Here is a 25,371-nt window from a genome sequence, read left to right as displayed (position 1 = left end):
TTTTTTGAGGGGGTACCAGGGATTGAACTCTGGGGTACTCGACCACTGAGCCACATCCCTCGCCCTATTTTGTATTTTATTAGAGACAGGGTCTCCCTGAGTTGCTTAGCACCTGGCTAAACTGCTGAGGCTGGCTTTGAATTTTTTTTTTTTTCAAATTTTTTTTAGTTATAGATGGACACAATATCTTTATTTTATTTATTTATTTGTTTGTTTTTATGTGGTGCTGAGGATTGAACCCAGTGCCTCATGTATGCAAGGCAAGTGCTCTACTACTGAGCCACAACTCCAGCCCCGGCTTTGAACTTTTGATCCTCCTGCCTTAGCCTCCTGAGCCTCTGGGATTACAGGTGTGTACCACCGTTCCCAGCCCCAAGTATTTTCTCTTTATGATATCTTTTCACTGTTTTGCTAATGTTTGAAACAAGTTTTTAATTTTAAAGTTTTTAATTTTGAGTAATTCTATATTTCATTTTTTTATCTAGTTGCTTGGGCTGAATTTCTTTTCATTTTTGTAATCCAAAAAGTGAACTTTATTGTATAGAAACCTCACTGGTTTGATTGAATTGGCTCAAATTATTTTTTCTCTTTCCTTCTGCAGGTAGTAATATCTGGCATATGGTGTCTCATTTAATCTAACAGCAGTCTTATGAAATGTATATTATGCCCCCAATTTATGAATGGACATTTAGGCTTATAGAGACTTGGTAAATTGTCTAGGGCCATAGAGTTGATGCAGGATTAGAGGATTTGGTTTGGAAGGCATTCCCCATGTCCTTAAAGAAAATGTTTAGGGCCCAGACAGGATGGATAGGAGTGCAATCAACAGTTGGCCTGGTTGAGGGATAACTGTGGGGAGAGTACTACTGCAGTCTTTTAGACTGCGGAACTTGGAAGGAATCCTAGGTTCAGCTGGGTGTAGTGCATACACCTATAATCCCAGAGACTCAGGAAGATGACACAAGAGGATCCCAAGTTTGAGGTCAGCCTCAGCAGCTGAAGGAGCCCCTTAACAAGACCTGATCTTAAAATACAAAATGAAAAGAACTGGGGGTGTTGTGTTGCTCAGTGGAAGACCACCCCTGGATACAACCCCCAATACCACCAAAAAACCAAGCAAAAAAAAAAAAAAGAAAAAAAGAAAGAAGGGGAAAAAAGAAAGGAAAAGAATCTTACAGGTTTATTTCACAGGAATGCAATTTAAATTTTTTAAAGTTTATTTTTCTTTATTTTAGACATACCTGACAGTAGAGTGTATTTTGACATACATACATGGAATATAATTTATTCTAATTAGGATCCCATTCTTGTGATTGTACATGATGTGGAGTTTTTTGAAAATGTTTGTGAGGTGCTGGTTAATGCCCCTGGCTTCAGTCCCTGGTACAACAACACCAACAACAACAACAACAAAAAAAAAAAAAGAGAGAAAGAGAGAAACAGAGCCTTCCTTGCTATCCTTGCTATGTTACTCAGGCTGGACTTCAACTCCTGGGTTTAAGCCATTCTCTTACCTCAGCCTCCTGAATAACTTGGACTCCAGGTACTCAGCTATAAAAGATTTTAAACATGAATCAAACACTTTCAACTTCAGTGTTTTCCATTGACTATCTTTTTACCTATTTTTCTCCATTTTTCATTTTACTTGTATTTCCTTCCCTAGTCCTCATTCACCTCTGAATCATGGTCTGGTAATTCTTGAGTACCATAGTAATATTTCACTCTTCCATTCCCTCAAGCAGATGATTTTATATTTTGCCCAGCTTTTTAAATTATCTGTAGCCAGAGAGTTGTTCCAAATTACCAATTCCAATATCATTGGAAATGAAAATTTTGTGTACTTTTAAAATTCATAAATATAAGATTATGTTAGGATGGTGTGATGGAGTTTGTGTCTTATCTCTTGCAGCAATCTTGTTTGATAGTAGGTTTATCTGGGAAAGTTTCCATTGCCCTAAAATATTGGGTGCTGTGAAGATCTCCAATTTTTATACAAAATGAGTTTTAATTGCTCACTATTTTGTTCACTTGTACATAGTTTTATTAATTAGTGACAGCCACAGTTCTCCATTTTTGTAATTGCACCAATTGGAAATTAGGTGCAGTAAAGTTAATAGCACCTTAAGATTTTTATCCCACCAAGAACAATGATCTCGTATAAGATAGCTGAATGAGCCAGGAGTAAATAGTAATGCTTTCTTTTCAAAACATGTAAAACCACTTTCATTTATCACATGCATGGTAAGTGACTGAGAGAATGTTTAGTATAGCCAGGTGTCGGGGAGCACTCCTGTAATTCCTTTGACTTTGGGAGACAGGGGCAAGAGGATCATAAGTTCAAGTCCAGCCTTAGCTACTTTGTGAGGCCTCAGCAATTTAGCAAGATTCTTTCTAAAAATAAAAAATAGAATGGATTGTGGATTTAACTTGTTGGTAAAACATCCCTGGGTTCAATCCCCAGCCACTCCCTGCCACCACCACTTTGTAAGCAAACAAAGATAGGTGAAGCACTTTTTTCATGTAAATCTGAACAATAACACAATTGTTTAAATTTTAGTTTCAAACTTATTTAGAGGATTTGGTTTGGAGATGCTGGTGTTTTCACCCTACCTGTTATTTTTTTCTTTGGAACTGGGGATTGAACCCAGGGATGCTCTACTACTGAGTTACATTTCCAGTCTTCTTTATTTTTTCTTTTGAGACTAGGTCTCTCTACGTTGCTGAGGCTGGCTTTGAATTTGAGCTCCTCCTGCCTCAGCCTTGGTGGTTGCTGGCATTACAGGTGTGCACCACCACATGGGACCAGACTTCTTTTAAAAACAGAAGGGGGAAAAAAGGAAAGAAAGGAAGGAAGGTAAGAAAAAAGAAAAGAAAATGATTATTATACAAACCAGACTAGTAATAAGAAGCAAAATTTTTAGGACTGGGATGTGGTTAAGTGGTAGAGCATTTGCTGGCCCTGGATTCAATCGCCAACACCCCTGTCCCTTTAAAAAAAAAAAGGAACTTATTTAACCAACAGTAGACAGGACTTCTGCAGAGAAGTGGATGGATGCTGGTGGACCTGGCTCCTTGGAGGGATACAGGAATACAGTAGCCTTAGAGGGAAACCAGGGAATAGCTGTACTAAGGCTTTGCTTAACCCAGTCACCCAGGATGATTCTCTATTGTCAGTCAGTTTTTATGTGTCACAAGAAGTGAAACCAAACTAATTTGAAAAAGTTTCTGATAGGAGGTGGGTGTGGTAACCCACACCTGTAATCACAGTGACTTTGGAGGTTAAGGCAGGAGAATCACAAGTTCAAAGCCTTTGTTAGCAATTTAGCAAGATCTTGTTTCAAAATAAAAAGGGCTGGGAATGTGGTTCAGTGGATAAGTGCCCCTAGATTCAAACCCAGGTACCAAGAAAAAAAGGGAACAGAAAATAAAGTCTCTGATAGGGGTTAGCATCATGGCACATGACTGTAATACAAGCTACTGGGGTGGCTGCGGGAGGAGAATTACAGATTTGAAGCCAGCCAGGGCAGTTTAGCATGATCCTGTCTCAAAATAATAAAAATAAATAAGTAAAAAGAGCTGGGCATGTACTCAGTAATAGAGCACTTGGCTGGCATTCAGGAAGCCTGGAATTCAATTCCCACTGGGGGAAAAAAATCAAATCTCTGATAAAAGGCATGATCAATTCTTCTTCTTTCTTCTTCTTCTTCTTCTTCTTCTTCTTATTCTTATTATTATTATTAAATATTTTTTAAAAATATGGACACAATTTATGTTTATGTGGTACTGAGTATTGGACCCAGTTCCTCACACATGCCAGGAAAGCACTCTACCACTGAGCCACCACCCCTTGCCCTGGATTTCTTTTAAAACCAGACATTTTTACAAACTGATAGCCCCAAAATGACAAATGGAGGAGAATAGGTAGATCTAATGTTTGAGTGACTAAAAGAGGTGTGGAAATGGCTGTAAGACATGGTGAACATATTTAATCTTTTTTTTTTTTATATTTATCTTTTAGTTTTTTATGTAGACACAATATTTTACATTTATGTGGTGCTGAGGATCGAACCCAGTGTGTCATGCATGCTAGTTGAGCACTCTACCACTGATCCACAACCCTAGCCCTTAATCTTACCAAATTATACTGGAAAAATAGATTAAATGATAAATTTTATATTACATATATTTTATTTCTTTATTTTTCATTACTGGGGATTGTACCCATGGGTGCACTGCCACTGAGTTACATCCCCAGCCCTTTTTGTTTTTGAGACAGGGTCTCCTTGGATTGCTGAGGATGGCCTTGAACTTGTGATCCTCTTGCCTAAGCCTCCCAAGTCACTGAGATTAACAGGCATGTGTCATGATGCTCAGTTTACATACATTTTACAATGAAAAAAAAAAGCCTGAAAAAATGAAAACAGATTAAGCTAACATCTATTTTTAAAACCTTTTAAAAAAATTTAGGGAAGGGGGCAGCTAGGGTTGTGGCACAGTTGTAGAGCACTTGCCTAGCATTTGTGAGGCATTGGGTTCCATTCTCAGCACCACATATCAAAAAAATAAAGGTCCATTGACAATTAAGAAATATTTAGAAAAAAAAAATTTTTTTGGCACTGGCGATTGAACTCAGGGCATTCAACCACTGAGCTACATCCCCAGCCCTATTTTGTATTTTATTAGAGCTGGACATGTACAAGGTCTCACTGAGTTACTTAGCACCTGGCTTTTGCTGTGGCTGGCTTTGAACTTGCAATCCTCCTGCCTCAGCCTCCTGAGCCGCAGGAATTACAGGTATGTGCCACTGCACCAGACTCTAAACCTGTTTTCAAAAGCATGGTGTATTTGAAAGCTTAGTGTATTTGATCCTGTTTTATGGCTGCTTCATGCTTCATTCCTCACAGAGAAGTTCTTGGTAGTATGGGCTTGGTTAGTGTGTTTGTACTGGTGGATGTGGTTAAGTCAGAATCCACTGGTGTTGATACAAGTGTTTAAGGAAGACCTGAGAACGCCACACCCAGTAGGTTTTTTCCCTTACATGAACTGATTAAAAATTTTGAGGGGGGCTGGGGATGTGGCTCAAGCAGTAGCGTGCTCTCCTGGCATGCGTCGGGCACTGTGTTCGATCCTCAGCGCCACATACAAATAAAGATGTTGTGTCCACCGAAAACTAAATATATATATAAATAAAATAAAAATTTTGAGGGTGGGTGGTTGTGAGAGCTAGTTTAAAAGTGCAATAATGGCTGGGGATATAGCTCAGTGGTAGAGCATGCATGTCACACTGAGTTCAATTCCCAGCTCCAAAAGAGTAAGTGGGAAAACAAGGCAGGTTGGACTTCACAATTCAACAAGCAAAGCGTGCTTTCGTGGCAAACTGAAAGAGGAGCAACCAAGGGTTATGAAAAGCAGGCTTTCCGGCCCTCACTCTGTTCCCAATTTTTGGTTGTGGGAATCTGTTCTGAATCCAACTGCAAGTGGAAAACCCTTCTTTGGCTCAGCAGCCAGGCAAGCCATGCTGCCAATCCTCCAAATGGGCTGCTGAAACTTTGGCTCTGTGAGGCTGGAACTGGGGCTATCTTCCCAAGATCTGTGCAGCTATCAAGGTGGCTGTGACGTGATTGTGATTGGTCTCTGCACTGCTTTTTGGCAGTGACCTTGAGACCAGCTAGATCACCACTACTGCTCCAGTTCTTGTGATTTGGTCCTTTGCTTCCACTGTTGTAACACCAGGGGGCTGATGGGAGGGAGAATTTTCTGTTCCTCCCTTTCCCAGTGTCTGGCAGGTGTCAAACTGTGGTGCCAGCTCTCTGTGCCTACCACCCACTGGGCAGTCCCTTATGAGGGGGTCTTGTGAATGTGGGTGGTTTGTTCCATCCCTGGCTCAGATACCTCTCCTAGTCCCTGGGAAGCCAGTGGCTGTGCCTGACCACTAAGCGGGTGCACAGGCAGGCTCCACAGGCAGGCTCCACGTGGGCATCTGCTTGTCAGTTTTGCAGAGAAATGCTCAGTGACAGCTGATGATCTTGGGAGAGAAAGGAGCCAAAAGTGCCCTTTTGTCCTACAGGTACAAGTCAGAATCTGCCTTCTGGTTAATCAGGGATTTCTTTGTAATTGACAGTCATCAGAAATGTCCATAGCAAGAGAGAGAAATCTTTTCTCTCTAGACAGTGGCAAGTGTATTTTTAAAACGCCACCCCTTCTCCTTGTCTTCATCCTGTCCTTTTCCTTTTAAGTGGCTTTATTGTTGTTTTTTAATCTGCCTTTGTCATTGGACATTTATTGACAGAAATCAAATTGCTGTGTTTCTGGGCAGAGCGCCTGCTGCAAAGAGGTGTGGTTCCAAGGAATGAGACACGCAGCCCAACAGCTGAGCCTACACTGTCCTCACATAACCTCCCTGCCTTAAATATCGCCAATATTTCGCCTTGCCTTATAAAGTAAAAATGCACAATACCTTCCAGAGTTTCAGCAAGCCCAAATGCCCCCCTAGGCTTAGTTATGTCTCCTGTATGTTGGAGGTTGAACCGCACACCCCTCCCCCATGGAGACCTACCCTTGGAGCCACCAAGAGGTTACTAATCAGGGAGACTCCACCATGGATCCAATGGTGGCGACCTGGGGGATTTGTGTGCATTGTTTTTGCTGAAGCCTCCTGTGATTTCCGCGCGACCAGATCCTCTGCAGAGAACTCCATGTCGCAGCTTGTGACTGCCTGTGTCCTGTGGTGAGAGCAGAGCTGCACAGGAGATCCTTTGTCTAGGAAGGGCTAGGCTGAGAAGATCACTTTGGAGTTGCTAAGCTCTGCATTGCCATTGGCTGCACTCTTTGTGGGGCTGTTTTTGCAAAAGGCATGCCCAGCACGTCTACAGTGCTGGCAGGCCAGGGCTGCCTTTAAACACCATGATAATAATACCAAAAGCAGTTTGCAGAACTGTTCCACTGTAGAGGCTTCCTCTGCAGAAGCAAGCAAGATGGCTACCTCGTGGGCTTCGCTGTGAAGAATGCAGAGGCTAATTAAGACAGACTTTAAGGGGAAAAAAGGGTATTTCCCTACCTCATCTTAATAGAAAAAAATTTTTTTAGTGACTTTAAAGTATACATTTTACATAAGATTTTTAGGTTCTGCCTAGCAAACATGTTGATGATTTTTAAATGGTATAAATAGTTTTACAGAGAAATAGTCAAAAAATTGGGGGGGAGTGGGAGCTAATTTTTTTTCTTGATGGAGGCTCATTTTCCAATTTGATTTTTTTTTTTTTTTTTTAGGTTATAAAAGAAAACAAGAGGCCCCAGAGGGAAAAGAAGCCCAAAGTTTTAAAGGTAATCAGCTGTTGATTAAATAATATTTATTTTTTTTTTCCATTTCATATAGTTTTTTTTTTCTGTCACCTGAGGGTAAATATGGAATACAGTGGATGTGTATTCTCCCAGATTTTTAGTAGATTAATGAATTTTCACTCAAGTTTTTTTCTTTTTTTTTTCTGATGTACTGCATAATGTGCATATTAGCACCCTTTATTTTCAACTCCCAGAAGTCTGCAGAAGGAAAAGTTTATATGCAAAGTGTTGTGAATAAAATTAATTTTTCTTTATATCCCCCTTTGTAACATCTGCATTTGTGTTGTTGCACCAGTGTGTGTACTTAAGCTGGTGTGTGTACTTAAGCTTTTTAGGAGAAAGGTACTATTTGAAGTTGACAGCTAAGATCCATTGTGATTTTAATTGACCATCCATTAAAGACTATTTTAAAATGTGTGATTATTTTCCCAAAGAGAAAAGGTTCTTAGAGATTTTAGTTCAACTTAAAATGTGTAAGTCTTGAGATCTTACAGCCAGATTATAATTGCTTAATATAATTCTCATTATATCATCTTTAATTTTGGAATTCTTAGAGCTATAGGAATAAGAATGTTTTCTTTATATTCTATAGATTGACTGATGAGTATTTAACAGTAACCTAATTTGGTTATAAGCTAACAATCCATGTTATAAGCTTTGTACAGTATTTAGAAGGGTTAATTTAAAAGCATATGGCATCACTAAAAGTTCAAGGCTAGCATTAGTCTTGCAAATAGGTGCTTATGTGCTTAAGCTTTCAAGTGGCATATTGCTACTCTAAATTTTAGCAACATTTTTATCTCAAGAAGAAATAGCAAGCAATAAAAAATTGCTTGTAAAATTACATTGTATATATTTAATTTAAAATATTTTACCTAATTGTAACTTCTCTTTTGCAAATAGTTTTAGCCTCAAAGAGGAACAACATCTTGAACCATGACTATGGCAGAATTTTATCTTGTTTGTCTCCCTAGTTGTGTGAGTTGAAAGTGTTTACATTAGAACCAAACCTTGTGTTGATTTCTAATTTGGCTGACCACCTTGAGTTTCTGTTTCCTGTGTATACACAGTGTTGGCATGTACATTTTTCATCAACCAACAAGTATTTATTTCATATTTACCACACAGTCAGCAATGTGCGAGACACTGTGAAATGAATGAAATTGCTTGGCACAAATTCTCTTAGGGCCTGGACAAAATGAATAGTGGTTATTTTCAAGACAAATTTAACCACCTTCCCTTCTCTCATCTGTGGAGTCCTTCTTAGATCTCTATATACTTTGTGTATTGGGTAAATCTATCTCAAGCATTAAGTTTTGCATGAGAATAGTTTCAGTCTTGGAAAAAAAAGAGTCTACATGTAGAAACAAATAGACAGTAAGTCATTTCCCACCTTTGCTAGGAATTGGGCTTTGGGAGTGCTATTTAGTTCTGTTTATTATGTTAATCTGTGAGTGTTCTGTCACTTGAAATAAATTTGAGAAGTAAATATACCACGTGTTGCTTTTGGAAATCGTGAATTCTTGTAAATTTATTTTTAAGTACCTGTGAGTGGCCGTATGTCATCTGTCCTAGCAAGCAGAACTGAATTGTTTACTTTCCCTCCATAGTTATTAAAGTAATGAAGGCAAGGAAAATGCTCTAAGAGAAAAAATTAATTGTTTTGATATAGGCACTTCAATTTTTAAAAACTTTACACACACACACACACACACACACACTCCTTTTCCAAGCTTTGTTTTTCTTCTGTACAGAAGAATGTTAAAAGCCTTCAGATTAAAATTCAGCTAGACAGATGTAGAATATTATATAACCCTAAAAAAGATGGCAAGTGTGTTTGAGAAAGGAGGGAGAGTAGGAAAAGACTATGAATTTTTAAGGTTTTGTTTTGTGGCTTTTGTGGCACTGCTCCACTGAACAACATCAGACTCTCCCTAAGTTGCCCATGTTGGTCTTTAACTTGTTATTTTCCTGCCTCAGGCATTATAGGTCTGTATCACTGCACCTAGATCAGTTTAGGTTTTAATGCATAAGGACCTAGATATTCTACCTGGATTCTCCCTAGAGATTCAGTGATGGGAATCTACAGGTTATAAATTGGACTCTTTTCATAATTCTTTGTCCTTGCTTTGGCATTGAATCAAAGATCCAGTCTGCTTTCTTTGATTCTGGTTCCTTAGATCTTCAAATCCCCCGTGTCCCGTTGCAGAGTGGTTGGTGTAGGTACTATGAATAATTGTTTACCTTTATCATTTCTTAGAAAGTAGCCAGGTGTTTGAATAATTACAAGGAGGAAATTGGGTATAGAATTTGAGGGTTATTCCATTCTGCTCTGAACCTGGTCCCTATTGAATCCAGTTGCAGGGTTGAAATTGCTTTGTCTCATACCTCTCTTTCTCTTTGTACCTGGGATTGAACCCAGAGGCACTTAACCACTGAGCCACATCTCCAGCCATTTTACTATATATATATATGAGACAGGGTCTTGCTAACTGGTTTAGGGCCTCTCTAAGTTTCTGAGTGAGAAACACTCACTCAGAAATTGTTATTTAAATGTATACCTACATTCATTCAATTGTACTTCAAAATTTAAAGCTTTAAGTAGTGATGTCTATTTTTTTGTAATCTTCCTCTTGCTGAAGTGTTTCCTTCCTAATGCTTTATGGCCAGCGAGGCATCAAATATCAAATATGAGAGGCAGGGTTGGGTGGTAATCATTGTTATTTTCACATACGGATGGCAACTTCTTAGCCATGCTGTACTAGGAAACATAAGACTTTGTTTGTGTGTGTGTGTGTGTGTGCGCGCAAGCAAGAAATTATCAAACCTACTCTCTCATGCATGGTAGGCAAGCTCTCTACTGCTGAGATACAATGGTTCAGATACAAAATAAAGAAATATGAATTTTTTATTTTGAGACAGGATCTTGCTAAATTGCCAAATTTGGCCTGCTAATTAACTTGCTAGCCTCCTGCCTCAGCCTCCTGAGTAGATAGGATTACAGATGTGCACCATTTGACTAGCTTGATTCTTGACTACAGTAGAAGTATGAACTAGTTTTCAGTTCATGATTCATGAACTTGGTTGTCACTACATGCCTTGGAATTCCTTTTGAAAGAAACATTTATGTTAATATTTTTCACTTTGTGTGTATGGCAGAGGGGATGACTTAGGGGGATATATTTCCTTAGAGAAAGTCAGTTTTTAAGGTAGTATAAAACTTTGATTGGTAGTCTTTTTCCCTGGAGAAAATTGGCACAATCAGTTTGAGCAAAATTTCATAAAGGGAACATTTTACTTATTTATGTATTTATACTGGGGTGCTTTACCACTGAGCCACATCCCTAGCCCTTTAAAAATACACACACAAACACACACAGAAGAATCGAACCCAGTGCCTCACACATGCTAGGCAAGCACTCTGTCACTGAGCCACAACCCCAGCCCCTAGTCCTTAGCTGGGTCTCACTGATTTGCTTAGGGCCTCTCTAAATTGTTAAGGCTGACTTTGAACTTGTGATCCTTCTATCTCAGTCTCCTGAGCCACTGGGATTACAGGTATGCACCATTGCCTGGCTAAAGGGAATATTTTAGAGGTGTGAGCAGAATTTAAAAAATAGCTAATGATGGTAAAAGATAACAGGGCTAAAGAAGGCAGAAAGCTATTATGACTGGGCTGGAAGGGCAGAGGAGTGGGGGAAGGAACTCAGGTGGAGTGGTAGCTGAACAGAAGGAGAAAGTTTTTTGTTATTGTTTCCATTTTGTACAGTACCAGAGATTGAACCAAGGGGTGCTCTACCACTGAACTATGTACACAGCTTTTTATTTTTTATTTTGAGACAGCGCCTTGCTAAGTTGCTGAGGCAGGCTTTGAACTTGATCTTCCTGCTTTTGTCACCAGAGTCCCTGGGATTACTGCTGTGGGCCAGGATATCCAGCTATGATCACAGATTTCTCTTGTGGTTATTCTTAGAGGGGGACTTCTACATGGAATCATGGTGGGGAATAAAACCCTGGCCTCCAGCCTTCTCCTGTTTTCAATGGTCAACCCCAATGGGAAGCCATAGAGAGGGAAAGGAAGTTTTCTGATGAACTGTATCCAGGTCAGCTTCCTGGAATGCATATGAATGTATAGAAGGTGGAATGTGGACCTGAACATATTCAGCATTACTAGTAGCTAGGAGGGCTGTACTTACTGTTGGGTCAAAAGGAGGACCCAAATCATGATCATGAGGATGGTAACATTCGATGAGGCTGTGTGATTGCTGTATAAGAATTCTATACTGCTGGGGATGTGGTTCACTGCAGAATGTTGATCACCATTTGCAAGACCCTGCCTTTAATTCCCTCTGGAATACAAACAAACAAACAAACAAAACACTCTATACTATATTTGCAATTTGTGTCTTAATTTAAAAATCACCTCAAAACCAAAAGTGTGAGCATCTTGAGGAGAAGACCTTGGCAGTCAGGGTACATTTTCTAGCTATTTGGTTATAAAATATCTTTGAAAGAACTGGGTGAACAAATATAAAGAAATGTCAGTGAATTTTAAACCAGGAAAGTGTCTACAGAGACTGATCTATTAAAAAAAAAAAAAGAAAGAAAAAGAAAAGAAAGAAAGAAAGAAAGAAAGAAAGAAAGAAAGAAACAACATGATCTTGCTGCTGGTTCTGCACTGGCAGCCCTTCTCTCCACTGTTTCCTTCCTTGATGATGCTGATAAAGAGGAAGAGCTAGCCATGCGGGGAGTGGGGGACATAAAGCCTGTATCACTAGCAAAGGACAGGATACTTGTATATAGTATAACTACATGTCATTTGTTTTAAAAAGAATCAAATCATAAATAAATGAGTCACATTTGTACATGCTCTCAGTTGGCATGACAGTGATTTTCAAAATATTTAGGACCATTACCAAGCCTCTATTAAATGTTTCAGAAGGGATCTGTTCTGAATAACATTATTAATATTTACTAAATATATTTTGAGCCCATACTAAATGCTGGTGCTATACTGGAAAAATTTAAGACCAATGTGTTTCCTGCTCTTCAGGAGATTAAATGCTACTGAGGAAAGGCAAGTAGAAAATTTAAAGACAAATAAATTCCAAATTGCGGTGAATGCTTTGAAGGAAAGAATAACAAAAAGTGGGAGATGGGGAAAACATCCTTTAAGGAAATGTGTTTGGTATCTGTGAGAACTATTCCCTTAATTTGTAAATTTTAATATATATACAAGTACAGATTTTAAAAGACTAAATTAGATACAGTTGAGATACCTTGTTTATTTTAAATTCCCTTAAGCTACAAGAAATAGGAGTTCACAGAGTTGCTACAGATTTCTGTTGCCTGCAGTTATAGTTAGTAAAAGAAATCATTGGTAAAATGATACTTTTTTAAAAACTGGTAATTGTACAACACTATTACTTGTAGCAACATGTTGCAAATTGAATTGATTGATTAAATACTAAACCATCTTTGGGAGAGGAGAAAAAGTGGCATTTTGATAGTGTTACAGACATTTGGATGTATTGGATCAGTAGGTAGGGGGATTTTTTTTTGTACCTGGGATTGACCCAGTAAGCCCATCCACAGCCCTTTTTCATATTTATTTAGAGTCGGGGGTCTTGCTGATTTGCTTAGGGCCTCAATAAGTTGTTGAGGCTGCCTTTGAACTCTAAATCCTCCCATTAGCCTCCTGACTGCTGGGATTCGAGGTCTGTCACCATGCCTGGGGAATTTGGGGTGGGTGGGTGCTGAGAGTATAGCAGCTTAAAAAACAATGAACAAGCAAATATGTAAATTGGAAGAAAATAATTTGAGAATACAAAGGGGTTCATGTAAACTTAATAATTTTTTTCCTAATTAAACAAATGCCTTTAATTTGCACATTATGTCATAAACTGGCAAAAACTGTAAAAGACGTGTGTTCATACAGCAGTGTTTATTCACACCATCAAAGGCACACATGGGGCCGCTGGTTTGCATACCCAGGAACTGTTGTGTAGCATTTTGCCTAGAGAGAATCAGATTAATTTCAGGACTGGATTCTCACTAAACCAGTTCACATACTGTCATACAGTTATTATGAAAGCATGGATATATCCAATGTTTTGAGACCTATGTCCAAAACAGACCATGGCTGCGTGGTACATGCCTGTAATCCAGCAACTCTGGAGGCTGAGGCAAGAGGAAGTTCAAGGCCAGCCCTAGCAACCCTCAGGAAGATCTTCAGCAATTTAGTGAGATCCCATCTCAAAAGAAAATGGACTGAGGATATAACTCAGCGGTAAACTGCCCCAGGTTCAATCCCCAGAGAAAACAAATAAATAAAAGACTCATATCAATTCTGTGTTTTTTATTTTTTTCCCCCGTTTACTCTTTTTCTGTTCCCCCTGCTGCACCACCCACATTCCCCACTTCAATATTAAACTCAGGTTTAGGTTAAATATCAGTCTAAGCAAGTGCTCGGCCACTAAGCTACATCCTTAACCCTCATTCTGTGATTTCTAGGAATGGTCCCAGAGACTCTGAGTGAATAAAAGCCAAGTGAGGTTGGACAGACTGGAGGAAAATTTCATTCATGCTACAAACAGAAAAAACATATCAAATTTGTCCTAGTCTACAAAAGAACATATGCCTTACGTCTTAAATATTTATGCTCATACTGTGTTTGTTTTGATGGTGCTGGATTCATCTTCTTTTTTGAGGTGTACTTTTCCTCCTGGATAGTTATTCATGTACTGATCAGAGTATATTCTCAAAAGTCACATAAAAATATGGTGGGCTCACTTGTAATCTAGGATTGCAAGTTCAGACCCAACCTCAGCAATTTACTGAGGCCCTAAGCAACTTAATGAGACCCTCTCAAAAGAAAAAAGAAAAAATATTCAAAAGGAGGATGGGAATGTGATTTAGTGGTTAAGCACCCTTGGGCTCAATCTCTAGTTGCCCTACCCCCTAAAAAAAAAAAAAGTTAGATTACAAATAGCCAAATAATTCTTCATTTGATTTTTGTTAAAGTTTTACTAGTATTTATTCATTTTCAGATTATAAATGGAATGTCATTCAGTGTCGAATTTTTTTTTGGGTGGTGCTGGATTGAACCAAGGGGCTTTGTGCATGCAAGGGAAGCATTCTACCAATTGAGTTATAACCCCAGCCCAAAAATATGTTTTTGTTTTTTTTTGTAGTTGGACACAATACCTTTATTTTATTTATTTTTTATGTGGTGCTGAGGATTGAACCTAGGGCCTTGCATGTGCTAGGCAAACACTCTACCACTAAGCCACAAGCGCAGCCACCAAAATGTTTTTTTTATATATTTTCAAAGATTTTATAGCAGCAAGAAGGGGAAGGAGCCGCAGGAAAGGTTAACCCTTCCAGAGGAGGCCCCAGTGACCTACCTTCTCAGTCATGGCCCACCTGCCTACATTTACCACAATGACCTATGCAAGAGTTTGAAGGTAACAGTGGCTGTGTGTTCATGTGTTTGTTGGAGATTAAACCTAGGGCCTTATGCCTACTAAGTACATATTCTAGCACTGAGTTACATCTGCTGCCTGAGTGGCTTTCTTTTCATTTTATTGTATTGCATTTATTTATTTTGAGCTATGGTTTTGTTATGTTGCCCCAAGGCCTTGAACTCTTAATCCTACCATCTCAGCCTCCCCAGTAGATTGTAGATAGACACAATATCTTTATTTTATGTGGTGCTGAGGACCAAACCCAGGGCCTCACTTGTGCTAGGCAAGATCTCTACCGCTGAGCCACAACCCCAGCCCCCACAGTGGCTTTTTAAAAATGTCTTTTCTAAGCAGGACCTGGTGATGCACACCTGTAGTCCCACCTACTCTGGAGGGTGAGCTGGAGGATCACTTGAGCACAGGACTTCAGTGCCAACCTTGGAACTGAAGCAAGACTGTCAAAACCAAAGCCAACGAAACCAAACAAAAACAAAGGGGTGGGGTTGGGGTTGCGGGGGAGAAACTTACTTTGGAAGTTTAAATGAAAGCAAAGTTTAAAATAGAAATTATTATTATTTTTTTTTAAAGAGAGGGAGAGAGAGAATTTTTTGATATTTATTTTTTAGTTTTCGGTGGACACAACATCTTTGTTTGTATGTGCTGCTGTGGATCGAACCCAGGCCGCATGCATGCCAGGCGAGCGCGCTACCACTTGAGCCACATCTCCAGCCCCTAAAATAGAAATTATTGTAGTGACATTTGAGTCTATAGGAAAAAGTATTCGTTTTGTTGAAGTTGTCAGTCCACTTTTGATAGTATAGAAATCCAAGTACATATATAGTACACTTATTTTAATGTGATTAATTTTTTCTCAGTTTTTACTTAGAAAACCTGAAACCTTGGGGCTCTGGGTTGGGGCTCAGTGATAGAGCTCTTGTCTGGCCTGTGTGAGGCACTCGGTTTAATCCAGCACCACATAAAAAATATAAGTAAAATCAAGGTATTATTCATATCTACACCTAAAATATATAGATATATTTAAAATGAAAAAGAAATCTGAAACCTATAGAAGAATTTGAGGAATAGTACATGGGCTGGGCATAGTGGCACATAACTTGTTATAATTCCAGCAATTCCAGAGGATGAGGCAGGGGGATTGCAAGTTCATAGCCAACTTCACTGGTGGTGGTAGTGGTGGTGGTGGTGGTGGTAGTAGTAGTAGTAGTAGTAGTAGTAGTAGTAGTAGTAATAAAAACATTATTTTTTTGGCAGGGCCTGTCTAGGTTGCCCAGGCTCAGAATCTCAGAATAGCCTGGTCTATAGGACCCTGAGAGCAAGCCCAGCTCCATTTCCAGGCTGGGTGGGGTAGGATACCTAGAATGACATCCAGGACCTTTCATGAGCTGGACAAATGTTCTAATACAGAGTTACATTCCTAATCACAATTGATTCAATTTAATATTATATACTATACAGTTTCAAATATTTTCAAAGCCTCCCAGCACTGCAGCATGCAACTATTAATCCCAGTGACTCTGGAGTCTGATGAAGGAAAATTGAAAGTTACAGGTTTGCTTTGGCAATTTAGTGAGATCCTGCCTCAAAATTAAAAAAAAAAAAATTACTGGGGATGTATCTCCATAGAAAAAGGTTCCTGGATTCCGTGCCCAGTACTGAAAGAAAAACAAACCAAACAACAAAAACCCTCTCCTCAATCTTGTTGAGCTACTTTCCTCCAAATCCATTATGGGTCAGTCCTAGAGTGCATCAATTTGCAGTTTAGTCAAACTGATGGCTCAAGTCTCTTTTAATCTGTCTAGTTTTCCCACCTTTGTGAGTGGACATGGGTGTGTTTCTTGCATATGCTTGGAGACTACCTGTCTTTTCTTACATTTTTATAGAATTTTTTGATTTGAAGGTCAAGTGAAAGGCATCAAGTGGCAATAAAATTCAAGTTTGAAATTGGTTCTCCAATCCATGTTTAGCTGTTAGGGTCTTCCATGGAGAAAATGCAGTGCAAAAGGGTGTGGTTGCACAGGCCCATCACAGCTACTAGGGAGTCTGAGATGGGGATTTAAATTTTAAGGTCATCCTGGGCAGGGCAGGGAGACCTGTTTCAAAATAAAACAGGTCTAGGGATGTTGCTCAGTGGAAAAGTGCCCTTGGGTTCAATTGGCAGTACCTTCCCACATTCCACCCCAACCAAAAAGAGAGAGAATGTCTAATGCTTCTAGATACTAAATTCCTAATTAGAGGAGATTAGCATGTTGCTAAAAATAGGTGTAGCTGCATAAACTCAGAGATTAAATTGATCTGCTGTATCTACACTAGGTGATAATAAAGAAGGAAGATAAAGGAATGTGCCAATCATTGCCTCACTGGAAAAATAAAAAAGGTAAAATTTAAAAATGAAGTAGTGGCATTCATAGAGCCATGAGGAAGTATGGATAAAAATATTACATTGAAATGTGGGTTTTGGTGAACTTTATAAATATAGTAAGGATATTTGTTGATTAAAATATGTGGAAGCGGGCTGGGGATGTGGTTCAAGCAGTAGCGTGCTTGCCTGGCATGCGCAGGATGCTGGGTTTGATCCTCAACACCACATAAAAATAAAATAAAGATATTGTGTCCACCTAAAACTAAAAAATAAATATTAAAAAATATGTGGAAGCTATTTAAAAGTAACAATTTTGTTACCCACTCATGAAATCTAGTTTGTCCTTACTCAGTAGATAGTGTAAAACAGCCAATCTGTGGGTTAGAACATATAATTGGAAATGTAATCCAGCTGACCAAGGCTTTGTTAAAGCCTCTGATATTTAATTACTTAACTATAACAAGGTAGGATCATCAAAATAAAGAGCTACTTGGGCCACATTTCTTAACATAATGTTTTATGATGAATGATATGATTAGAGTACAAGGCCTGACCGGTTGATTTCTGCTCAATACAATTTCTAAGGAAAAATTCTGAAGATTAATATGTGTGCTATTCTTAGGGGATAAATTACAATATCAATAATGTAGAATGTATTTTTCTGTTTGATTTATCTGTAAAGACTCAGTCAATCCAGGTGCAATGGTGCATGCCTATAATCCCAGTGGCTGAGGAGGCTGAGGCAGAAAGATTGCAACTTCAAAGCCAGTTACAGGAATTTAGTGAGGCCCTTAGCAATTTAAGGGCTTGGGATGCGGCTCAGTGGTAGAGCATACCTGGGTTCAATACACAATACTAAAAAGAAAAAGGAAGGAAGGAATGAAAACTGAAGTCAAATTTATTGCCCAAGAAATGCAAAATTTGCTTACTTCTGAAAGAAGAAAACCCCTTGGCTTTCTACTATTTTTGTTCATTCTTAAACATTTCATTCTACTTTTTCATGGATTTTATGAAAAATTTTTTAAAGTCCACATAATTTTAAACAAGGGAAGCTGTAAAATAGTACAGATTATTCACATATATATTTCATTCAGTCTCCCAAGTGTTTACTATATACATATGTTTTTTCAACTTAATGCCACTTTCTCTTTCTTTTAATTTTAAAAAATTTTTTATGTGGGCTGGGGATTTGGCTCAAGCGGTAGCGCGCTCGCCTGGCATGTATGCGGCCCGGGTTCGATACTCAGCACCACATACAAACAAAGACGTTGTGTCCGCCGAAAACTAAAAAATAAATATTTAAAAAAAAAATTTATGTGGTGCTAAGGATCAAACCCATGGTTTTATACATGCTAGGCAAGAGCGCTACCACTCAGCCACAACCCCAGCCCAAATGTTTACTATATATTTATGTATATATTTTTGCTTTATCTCGATTTCTTTCTCTATATAACCCCCCCCACACACACATACACACACATCCATTCCTTGAGAGTAAGTTTCGGAAAGGATGTCCTTTAAACCTAAATACTACACCATGTGTTTCCTTCATACAAGGACATCTTACATAAGTACAGTACAATGATGAAACTAAGGAAGTTAAAGCTGATCGGATATGATGCGACTCTGGTTCAGTGTACTGATCAGAACCCTATTCTTATTTTCCCCATTGTCCTTGTAATGCTTGTGTATCAAACGATAATCTCATCATATACATGTGGTTATTGTCTTTGTAGTCTTTGTCAGTTATTTGCAGAGTATATTCAATTATTTTTGTAGCATCTCTCAATCTGGGTTTATTTTATGTTTGCTCATGCTTAGATTCAGGTTGTTTTTGTGCAGGGGATTGAACTAAGGATCCCTTATCTATTGAATATATCCCCAGCCCCATCCCCATCCCCCTCTCCTTTTTTTTTTTTTTTGTAGTTGTAGATGGCGCATGCCTTTATTTTATTTGTTTATTTTATGAGGTGCTAAGGATTGAACCAGTGACTTACACATGCTAAGCAAAGCACTCTGCCAACTGAGCTACATCCCCAGCCCTTTTAATTTTTTATTTTGAGACAGGTTCTTGCTAAGTTGTGTAGGGCCTTGCTAAGTTGGTGATGCTGGCTTGAATCTTCTTGCCTTAGTCTTCTCAGCAGCTGGGATTATAGGCTGGCACCTCCATGGCCTGGTACAATTTTTGTTTGTTTGTTTGTTTGTTTTAATTTATTTTAAGCTTTAAATGGACACAATATCTTTATTTGTTTATATTTATATGGTGTTGGGGATTGAACCCAATACTTCACGAATTCGAGGAAAGCCCTCCATCCACCACTGAGCCACAACCCTAGCCCCAGGTTGTTCATTTTTAACAAGAATCTTACAGAGATGAATTTGTGATCTTCTAAGTGTCTTGTGATGTCATGTATCTCATTATTATGATGTTAGCATTTATCACTAGGTTAAGGTAATTTCTGCTAAGTGTCTTCAGAAGTCAGTCGTTACCTTTTTCATTTTGTAATCATATAATCTTCTGAGTAGTTAAGAGCATGTACCTTTTCTGTAGTAAAGGTGTAGCTCAGTGGTTGAGTATGGGCATAGCATGCATAAATTTCTGAATTTCATCCTCTCTTAGAAGAGAGGGAAAGAATCCAAACAAAACAGAAACTGTGTAAATTTTCTATTATTCTCCTGGCCTTTTAGCAATGACCCAGGTTTGTTCTTTTTTTTTTTTTTTTTTTTTTTTAAGGTACTAGGGATACTTTACAACTACTGACCACATCCCAGCCCTTTTTATGCTGTCAAGGATTCTTATCTGGAAGAAATATTATTATGGTGCTTCATTTGAACCTAACCATTCTATCTTGTGTTACATTGTATCTAGTGCACTTGCTTTGGGCATAGAAATAGGAAATGTCTATTTTTTTTTTTTTGTATTAGAGATTGTACCCAGTGATGCTCTATTGCTGAGCAACATTCCCAGCCCCCACTGTCTTGTTTTTCTTTCTTTGTTCTTTTTTTTTCTTTTAGTTGTAGATGGACACAATACCTTTATTTTATTTATTTACTTTTATGTGGTGCTGAAGATAGAACCCAGTGCCTCACATGTGCTAGGCAAGCACTCTTCTACTAAGTCAAAACCCCAGCCCCATCTCCAGCTTTTTTTATTTTTTTGGTGGTGCTGGGGGTGTAACTCAGGGCCTTGTGCATGTGAGGCAAGCATTTTTCCTTTTTAAAAAGTTAAAACCAAATTTGTTTCTTCAACTTGTATTTTGCATTTTGTGACAGGATCTCACTAAATTGCCCAGGCTATCACTCTAATTTCTAATCTTGCTTGCTCCACCTCCTGAGTAGCTAGCTGGGATTATAGGCTCCCTAGACCTGGCAATAGAACCTTTAAGAAATAATGAAGAATATCTATGTCTCTATTTAATGTCCTGTTACACAGTGTAGCTCAATGCTCAATTTTGGTTTTGAGAAATCTTACTCAAATTACTGTGTGGTGAAATGCAGGCATTGGTGGCGATTGAAACTAACTAGACAAAGAATTCCAATGCAGTGTGAAATAGACTTCATTCCTTCTTTATCTTGCCTTTTCTTACTTTTATCTTCTCCCCAACCTTATCTTACCAGGAACTTAGAACAAAAGAAAGATACCAAATTCAGAGAAACTAAGTAGACACCAAGTAAAATTGGGGGGAAAAAAAACAAACACAAAAAAACCCCAAAACTATCAATCAGTGGAAATCTACTGTGAATCTAAAACCCCGAAGGTCTAAAAATAGAAAGAGAGATAGAAAAGAATGTACTGGATAGGACACAAATAACATAAGGTGGTGTTCAGTGTATAGATGAGAAACAAAACAAAACAAAATTTTCTTATTCTCTCTTTGTGAGCTTTATATCTTATATTAACAGCAAAGACATAACTACAGTCTATTATAAAACCAATGAATCAAGATTAATACATGAAAGTGTAGCCAAAAATTAATGTTTTCAGAAGAAAATGAAATCAGTATGATTGAAAAGGAAATTCGGGCTGGGGATGTGGCTCAAGCGGTAGCGTGCTCGCCTGGCATGCGTGCGGCCCGGGTTTGATACTCAGCACCACATACAAACAAAGATGTTGTGTCCACCGAAAACTAAAAAATAAATATTAAAAAAAATTCTCTCTCTCTCTCTCTCTCTCTCTCTCTCTATATATATATATATATAATATATATATATATATATATATAATCTTTAAAAAAAAAGAAAAGGAAATTCAATGAAATCTTTCAAAATGCAATAATTTAAAAGTTTAAAATCATCACACTGAAATGAATTAAAACAAGTATACAATGGAAAGAGTAAATTTACCATGTACTGAATTATACATCCATTCCTTTCTTCCTTCATTCCTTCCTTCTACTGTGGATTGAGCTTACAGATGCTTTACCATTGAGCCACATCCCCAGCCTTTTTTATTATTTTGAGACAGGGTCTAGCTTAGGTCTTCTCTAAGTTGCAGAGACTGGCCATGAACTCACAAGTCTCTTGTCTCAGCCTCCTGAGTCACTGGGATTACAGGCATGTGTCATTGCACCCAGCTATTGCTTGGACTTTTGATGTAACTGTTAGCTAAACCAAGTCATAAAGACTTATCTATAAATCTATATTTTCTTCTAGGGTATTGTTAGTTTAGCTGTTACCTTCAAGTTTTTGTTATATTTTAAGTTATTTTTTCTATATGTGGTATAATATAGGAGTCCACCTTATTTCTTTTGCATATGTGGCTCAAGCCAAACATCATTTTTAGGAAGGCCTATTCTTTTCCCATTGAGTTGTCTTGGCACTCAGAACATTACTTTTGCAATTCATTAATGTCTTTGTATATATCAGTCAGTTGTTCCTTTTTGTTGCTGAGAAGTTTATTGTAAAATGTACTACATTTTTGTTTATCCATTCTCTTGTTGGTAGACATTTGAATTATTTCCAGATTTTGTTTATTATGAATAAACCTGCTATGAACATTCTTGTACAACATTTTGTGTGTGTTGTGCCTGGGTGGGCATATGTTTTTATTTCTCTTAGATAAATAGTGGAATTTCTGAGTAATAGGATTGGGGAATATTTAATTTCAGAATCCCTACCAGTCATCAGGATACTTTCAGTTGTCCTACATCTTCACCAACATTTGGTTTTGGCAATATTTTCATTTAATCATCCTTGTGGAAACAACATTCTTTTAAATTGTCACCTATTGCATGGCTCTATAATATCAGCTTAAATTTATTTTTGAATAATATTCTTATCTAAAAAAAAATAGTCTCATGTATTAAATTACAATAATGTTTAAGGGAAAATACTATTATCCAGGAGAATGAATTGACTTTGACTCTTGAAGTATTATAATCATTGCTAAAATAAACAGACTTGATTGAACATAGAGTTTTTTTAAAGGATATTATGTAATCTATGTAAATATAATATTGAGCCTGTAATAACAGCATGAGGAAGAATGATGTTGAAATTGTAAAGTGAGGTTTTGTTTTGGTTTTTATTCTAAAGGCTTGTGGCAGATTTTGGTAGATATACAAAGGAAACTGAACCTGTCTTTTAGTTTTGCCATTTTTTCTCAATGTTTGGATTAAAGAATGGAACCTAGAGACCAGGAATTGAAACTCAGGATGTTTTACAACAGTACACAGAAGTTTATACTCAGTCTAAAAAGTGTTCACATTTCTAATTAATATGGATGGGATCTTCTAATGTTGACAGGACTCAGAAATAAAAGCTCTCAAATAGTCAGTGAGACAGGCAAGGTGGAGCAGGTCTGTGATCTCAGTGGCTTGGGAGGGGTAGGCAGGTGGATTGCAAATTTAAAATCAAACTCAGCAATTTAGTGAGATCCAAAAATAAAAAGGTATGGGATGTGTGTCAGTACTCAAGTGCCTCTGGGGTCAATCCATGGTACTAAAAAAAATGAAAGGAAAGAAAAGAAAAGAAACATCAGTGAGTTGATGTTATAAGGAATGGAGAAGTTTTCAGGAAATTTTACATTAATAAGAATCTTTTTTGTATGTGTGTACTTGTAGATGGACAGAATGCCTTTATTTTATTTTTATGTGGTGCTAAGGATAGAACCCAGTGCCTCACACATGCTAGGCAAGTGTTCTGCCACTGAGCTACACCCCCAGCTGGAGAAAATCTTAAGTGCACAATTTCATCAAAGAAATAAAAATATCCAAGAAATAAAAAATGTACAACCTCTATACTAATTTGAAAAATGTAATTATTTTACAATACCACGTTTGGCCTTGTTAATTCGGAAAGGTAAATGTAGATAGAGGAAACTTCATATATTTTTATGGCTTAGAGTTCCATCCAGGATCCCTCATTATATTTAGTTGTCTTTGCTCCTTAGATTCCAGAACACAATTGTTTCTCAGTGTGCTTCTCATTGACACTTTTTTTTTTTTTTTGGTAACAGGGATTGAATTTAGGGGCACTCCACCACTGAGCCACATCCCCAGCCCTATTTTGTATTTTAGAGACAGGGACTCACTGAGTTGCTTAGTGCCTCACAATTGCTGAGGCTAGCTTTGAACTTTCGATCCTCCTGTCTCGGCCTCCTGAGCCACTGGATTACTTGCTTGCACCACTGCTCCTGGCTTCGCATTGACACTTGAAGAATCCTGATCTCTTACTTTTGTAGAATGTCCCTTATATTTGGCTTGTGTGATACTTACTTCCTCATAGTTGAATTTAGTATATACATTTTGGCGGGGGGGGGGGGGGGGGTAAGAGTTTGCAGAAGTGATGTACCCTGTCTGTATATCATAAAATCTCCTATGGTTTATTTTTCATCTCTTGGTTCAGGTGTAAGTCACATTGCTTTTCTGTAAAATTAGTTTTGTAATTAACAAGTATTTTAGTGGAAAATACTTAAAGACAATGCAAATATCCTGTTTTCCATTGTATTCTCCTTCTTCTCGTCCTTCTTCATTTTCTTGGTAGTGGGGATTGAACCCATGGATGCTTTACCATGAGCTACATTCCCAGCCCTTTTTATTATTTTTGAGAAAGGTTCTCACTAAGTTGCTGAGACTGGCCCTATTTTGTCATCTTCTACCTCAGCATCCTGAGTTGTTTGGATTACATGAAGATAATCACCAACATGCCTGGGTCAATTATATTTTCAGTGACTACTTTTAGTATTAATAATTATTACATCCAATAGTTATTAAGATGGTGTTTACCAAATGCTCATTATAAGTTTATACCATTCTTTCTACATCTACTAATGAAAATTCTACTGGAAAGATGTGCTGTCCATTTTCTCCTACTTGCTTATTCATTGACTGATTTGTTAATGAATATGAGCTCATAGCTATTTTACTCTGTGTTCTGTAGTTCACTCCTATAGTAGTGTTGTTTGGGGAGGTGCTGGAGAGCTAAGCAAAGCCTACTGCTTGCTAAGCATGTGCTCTACCTGTGGCAGTACTGAGCTACATGTCAAGCCTCAGATTGACTTTTTCACTTGCCACTTCAACCTCCAATAGGTAAAACTAGGGCTGATGGATGGGGAGGTAGGAGGAAACAGCATATAGCACTATTCGGAAGTATTTCCTTATTTCTCTAGATATCTAAGCAAAGGTAAAGAATTACTTAATGGAGGGAACTCAGTCTACCTTTGCCATAAAGGTGAACTCCATGTCCCTGAAGATCTCTTATAACTTTTGAGGTCCTTTTAGTAGTTTAAGCAGAAAATACATATGGCTGCTTCCTAACTTCCTTAACTAGCAAATTGTGTAGCAAGGCCTTTGCATCAGAGGATATCTTGCTTCTGGTATATCTGTGACATAATTAGTAAGACCCAGCAAACACTCCAGGCAAAGGGTGTGGTATGTAGATGTCCACCCTAAATTATCTATGTGTGCCAATCTCATGAATTCCTCCACTTTCAGATAGCTGGGTTTCTGGATCTGCAACTCAACACAGACCTCAAGGTGACCTTTTCTGGAATGTATGATGGAGATTATTTTGTTTTCTAATACCAAGTACATGACTGTGTAAATCATGCCTGCTGACACCTCAAATTCTCTTTCATTTCTTCCAAATTTCATCCTGTATTTGTTCCCCCAGTCATTTACATATCTTTCATTTCAATTCTATACATCTTGCTCATTTCCCTAATAATTCCAAAAAGGAATATAA

At 38.0% G+C, this 25,371-nt stretch overlaps 1 protein-coding gene and 1 long non-coding RNA gene across 12 annotated transcripts in view; one reads left to right on the top strand and one right to left on the bottom strand.

Moving 5' to 3' along the window:
* The window catches only part of LOC124076022 (cell division cycle and apoptosis regulator protein 1), a 194,266-nt gene that overhangs the window by 33,982 nt on the left and 134,913 nt on the right, over positions 1-25,371 (top strand). For 8 of the 11 annotated variants that reach the window (XM_058577940.1, XM_058577943.1, XM_058577941.1 and 5 more), the window contains exon 3: positions 7,270-7,323. In XM_058577940.1, coding sequence (XP_058433923.1) covers positions 7,270-7,323 — 54 coding nt within the window. Of the gene's footprint in view, positions 1-6,710; positions 6,728-6,786; positions 7,046-7,269; positions 7,324-14,674; positions 14,808-25,371 lie in introns of those variants that run through there. The other 3 variants (XM_058577948.1, XM_058577946.1, XM_058577947.1) reach the window with 3 other exon arrangements.
* The window catches only part of LOC124076021 (uncharacterized), a 133,821-nt gene that overhangs the window by 25,067 nt on the left and 83,383 nt on the right, over positions 1-25,371 (bottom strand). The window lies entirely within an intron of this gene.

This window comes from Marmota monax, unplaced genomic scaffold, assembly GCF_021218885.2.
Source record: "Marmota monax isolate L192 unplaced genomic scaffold, Marmota_monax_Labrador192_F-V1.1 WCK01_AAM20220418_F8-fsc00019, whole genome shotgun sequence".
NCBI classification, from domain to species: domain Eukaryota; kingdom Metazoa; phylum Chordata; class Mammalia; order Rodentia; family Sciuridae; genus Marmota; species Marmota monax.
The sequence above is the reverse complement of the archived record's forward strand: the minus strand, read 5'-3'. Positions and strand labels throughout refer to the sequence as shown.